Source organism: Galeopterus variegatus, unplaced genomic scaffold (assembly GCF_000696425.1).
Source record: "Galeopterus variegatus unplaced genomic scaffold, G_variegatus-3.0.2 Scaffold1925, whole genome shotgun sequence".
NCBI classification, from domain to species: Eukaryota; Metazoa; Chordata; class Mammalia; order Dermoptera; family Cynocephalidae; genus Galeopterus; species Galeopterus variegatus.
In genome coordinates, this window is record NW_007728036.1 from 199,514 (window position 1) to 204,344 (window position 4,831).

Genomic DNA, 4,831 nt, shown 5'->3' on the forward strand with positions numbered 1-4,831 from the left:
GGGGGGGGGGGGGGGGGGAAGCCTGTAATCTTGTCAGCTGATTAGTCGAGAAGGCATTAAACAATTCAACCCGGCTCAGGTTCTCGATGGTTCATGATTACATTTTAACATAAATATGTTAAACATTGTATCCTTCTTCCCACAGGAGATTCACATGACTTTAGTCTAGTTCCCCCTTATTCTCAGCCTCTCTCTGTACCCCTCTCTCCCCGCAGTCTACAGTTTTCGCACATGTAAGGTACACCTACTTGTTTCCACTACTTCTGCTCTTGATCAGGGTTGAAACTCTTCAGAAATGCTAACTTCTCTGCTGTCCCACACCACTTACACTCTCATCTCAAGCCTCCATCCCACCCCGCCCCATTCTACAACATGGGCTCCTCCCGTCTCCCTATCCCGGTGTCCCTCGGTCTAAGACGCCCTCGGCTACCCCTCCCCCGCTGGGTTGAGCCCCTCCCCCCATCTTTCCCTCTTCCCTCCCCTGGACAGCAGCCTCAGCCGTTCCAGAAATTGACAAAGAAATTGCAGAGGGAGTGCCACTCCTCCGCGCAGTAGGTCTCCGTGAGCTCGGCGTTCTCGTCCAGCCCGTCGGGGTCGGGCCCGGTCCCCATGGGCCGCTCCTCGTCGGGGTCCGTGGCCGCCTTGCGCTTATCCCCTTTGGTCTTCCTCTCGGAGGGCTCTTCTCTAGGCAGCGCACTCGCGGGAGGCGGGGCCCGGGCGGCTGGGCCAGACGCGGGCTCCCCGGGGAAGCCAGCGACGGTGGGGCCGGACGGCGGGGACGCGCGGTGCACTAGGCGCAGCTCGGCGCCGTGGCCCTTCTGGCCGGCACACCGGCGGGCCTGGAGGGGCGCGGGGTCGTGGCAGGGCCGCCGCTTCTTGCGCAGCCGGCCCAGCACCTGTTTCCAGTAGCGCGAGCGGCGAGCGGCGTAGGCGGAGCAGCGTTCCGGCTCCCCGCGGTAGGCGCACTGATGGCGCGCCCCGTCCGGGCCCCGGCAGCGCAGCGCCAGCTCGCTGTCAGCTGCGGCCCCCGGGACGGGCAGCAGGAGCTGCCAGCTGCACGCATGCTGCTCGGGGCTGACGAAGCGACCCGAGGAGCCGCCAGGGGGGCCGGGAGCCGGCTCCGCCGCGCTGCCAGCCGCCCCCTTGACCCTCCGGGCGGCCGCGAAGAGGCAGCCACCCAGTAGCCATAGCAGCAAGAGCGACGCTGTTGGCCTCGGAGGACTCATGGCCAGTGGTGTCCACACTCCGCACTTCTGGGACCCCTGGGCGCTTCAGTGGAGGCAGGGCCAGGCGAGGAGTATCCCCTGGAGCTGCGGACAGAGACAGAGACGGCTACTAGCTGAGCTGGGTGCAGCTCATCGCCCAGGCACATACACCTACGAACTCCCCGTCCCCGGACTTGCCGCAAGCTGATTTCGCAGGGCCCTCTGAAGAACTTTCCTGGGGGAAACCGCTTGCTGTCTGAATAATCGTCTTGAAACCACTTGTGCATTGAGATTTTCTTCTCCATGCAAATACAAAATAGATACGCGATGCCTGGTAATTACCACCTCTACACCCCCTTCACTCTTTCCCCGCTTCCCTTCCCCACCCTACAATAAACCATCTACAAAATCATTTAAAATTATTCTTCGGAAACGCATTTTTATTGCTCTTCGAACTTACCGAGTTCTGGAAGAGGTGCCTGAAGGCCTTATTAGGGTAGAGGGAGTGACTGCAAGACGGTTTAGTCTGTTTTAGCTAGCTCCCTGTGGATGAACACGTTATCAATGGGACAGAAGGGGCCTCCCCCACTATGCCCCTCCCAGACTTCTCTCACCCTGGGAGATTTCCCATCACCACGCCACACACACACCCCCAAGATGTATAATAGAAGCGGCCCTGTGACATGAAATCTTGTGTTTTGCTTCCAATGTTTAAAATAATCATGCAAATTTAAACAAAACTTTCTTTTCTTTCCTTTTATATACTCAATCATCTGAAAAATAAAAGTTACACAGAAAGATGTAAGTCTTAAGAGCTAAATAAAATGAAACAAAACAACTATTCTAAACCAGGCACTACTTACACAATTACACTACTTACATTCCTTCTATTTTTTATATCATTCTGAGTCTTATATTTTCACCCATTTCCAGTAGTCTTTCTTGTCCTAATAACTTATTCTTAATAATTGTTACTACTAAAAAAAATGTAATATTATTGTTTATTAACATACTGTGGTGTCCTGCTAGCAGTTCACCCAAAGGTGAGCATTTGCGCTTTTCATTATTTTTAAGTATTATAAATCAGTTATAAATGTTTTTCAAAAATTAGAAGTTTAAAAAATTATTTGCATTATACTTGAAAGGCATTGTTACCAATTCAAATGGTAAGGGCCAGCCCGTGGCTCACTTGGGAGAGTGTAGTGCTGATAACACCAAGGCCAGGGGTTCGGATCCCTGTATAGGGGTGGCCAGTTGGCTCACTTGGGAGAGCGTGGTGCTGACAAATGGTATAATGTTCAAGAATCAATGTGTTCTTGAATCTACAAAATTTTATATTTAAGCAAAGCTATGTTTTAAACTTTAGGATATTCCATCATCTTTTTAAAAATGTTCTCAGTAATAAATGTGATTTTTTTTCATTTCAAGAGTTTATAACTCTGATGATAATTGTTTTACATGAGTAAATATTTTCCTAAAATCCCCCCTAAAATGTCAAGAAGTCTCATTATATTTCCTGTCTTCTTGCAGATAGTATTCTCTATTATTGAACTCCTATTGGTATTGTATTAGAACACTTATAATTTGCTTACTGCTATAAAAACCAAAACACTTTAGAATTAGAACAGTTTATTTAAATATATAGTAGTATATATTAAATATAGAGTAATGTATATTGACCTAAGGTAGGAAGTTTTTACCATTCTGATGAACTGGTAAAGTCAAAGAAATTAAATGACTTTCCCAAGGTCACACATCATTTGTGATAAAACCACAAGCCATCTAACTTTCAATGATCAGTGATCTTTACATTTTGGCTTTGTATTTTACTACTACGTTCAAAACGAGTTATGTGTTATTCACACCAATTAATCACACCAAGGAAAACCAATTTGTACCTATAAAGTTAAGAAATATTACAATAAATTTCATGAATAGGAATAGATAAGTATACACTTCACAGATGGAAACCCTCTTTCCCAGAAAACTGTATTTGAATGTGTGAATCTCTGATAAGTAGTCTTTGCTTGGGCATTACTACTGAACCGAATGGGAACAGTTTTTCAGCTAAAGAGTGACATCCTGTGGCATTATGCACTAATTAAATGAAGAAGTTTATTATCTGAACAGTCATACTTATTCCAGAGATATTCCAGAAACTATTCTTTGCTGTCAAAAAAAAATTGTTCCCAGAGTAAAAAGTAAGGGCACACAGATGTGCTATGCCATGTAAGAAATGGGAAGTTACTTTTTTAAAATCATGGAAAAGTATGCATAACATAAAACTTACCATTTTTAGGTGTACAGTTCAGTGGCATTAAGTATATTTATACTGTTGTGCAACCATCATCACTATTCATCTCCAGAACTTTTATCTCCCAAAACTGAAACTCTGTACCCATTAAACAATAACTCCCCATTCATCTCTTCCCCATCCCTGATGACCATCATTTTACTTTCTGTCTCTGAATTTAACTACTCTAGGTACCTCATGTAAGTGTGATCATGCAGTATTTGTCCTTTTGTGATTGGCGTTGCATGCTGGTAGCTCTACAGGTCTGGGGTGTCCATGGTGGTCCCATTCTCATGGTTCTACTAGACATGGCGTTGATGGGGGTTTTTTGCTGCAACTCTGGCCCCACATTTCCACTCAGCATTGCTCTAGTGAAGGCTGTCTGCGGTGACTCCGCCCCTATGACAGATCTCTTCCTGGGTTCCCAGGCTTTTCCATACATTCTTTGAAATCAGGGTGGAGGCTCCCAAGCCTCAACAGCTCTGGCATTCTGTGAGCCTGCAGACTTAACACCACGTGGATGCTGCCAAGGCTTCTGGCTTGTATTTTCCAAAGCTGTGGGTCCAGCCACACCTGGGGCCAATTCAGCTGAAGCTGGAGTAGCGAAAGGAGCTGGGGTGCTGGTGCTGGTAGCAGCTGCCTGAAGTGGCCCTCAGTAGTGAGCCCATGGAGGGTACCTTGGGCCTGTTCTCCAGCGAAAAGAGCTGGGGTGCTGGTGCTGGTAGCAGCTGCCTGAAGTGGCCCTCAGTAGTGAGCCCATGGAGGGTACCTTGGGCCTGTTCTCCAAGACCATTGTGTTTCCCTAGGCCTCTAGGCCTGTAATTGAAGAGGCACCCTCTGAAATGCTTCAAGATCTTTTCCCCCCTTATCTTGATAATCCTTTTCTTCTGTACTAATCTCTTTAACAAAGGGTCACTGGGCTACACCCTTGCTTTCATGTCCAGTCTGAAATTCTTCCAATTTTTTGCCCTCTGTTTTCTCTTGAATTATAAATTCTAGTTTTACCTCATGCATTTTCTTTCATAATTCAGCGTAGGCTGTTGCAAATAGCTGTGCAGCTTCCATAATGCTTTGCTTCTCAGGAATTTCTTCCACCAAATGCCCCATGTCAGCACCTTGAAATTCCACATTCCATAAATCTTTTGGGCATGAACAGAATGCAGCCAGGTTCCTTGCAAGTTCATAGAAAGAGTGACCTTTACCCCAGTTTCCAATAAGTCCCTTCTCATTTACATCTGAGATCTCCTCAGTATGGCCATTACTGTCCATATTTCTTTTTTTTTTTTTTTTTTTTTTTTTTTTTTTTTTTTTTTTTTTTTTTTTTTTTTTAAAA

At 46.3% G+C, this 4,831-nt stretch overlaps 1 protein-coding gene across 1 annotated transcript; it reads right to left on the reverse strand.

The window, feature by feature from the left end:
* Positions 1-494: 494 nt before the first annotated feature.
* FGFBP3 (fibroblast growth factor binding protein 3) lies at positions 495-1,614 on the reverse strand. Its single transcript, XM_008579614.1, has one exon. The coding sequence runs from the start codon at positions 1,224-1,226 to the stop codon at positions 495-497; it is 732 nt and encodes a 243-aa protein (XP_008577836.1). The 5' UTR covers positions 1,227-1,614.
* Positions 1,615-4,831: the final 3,217 nt, after the last annotated feature.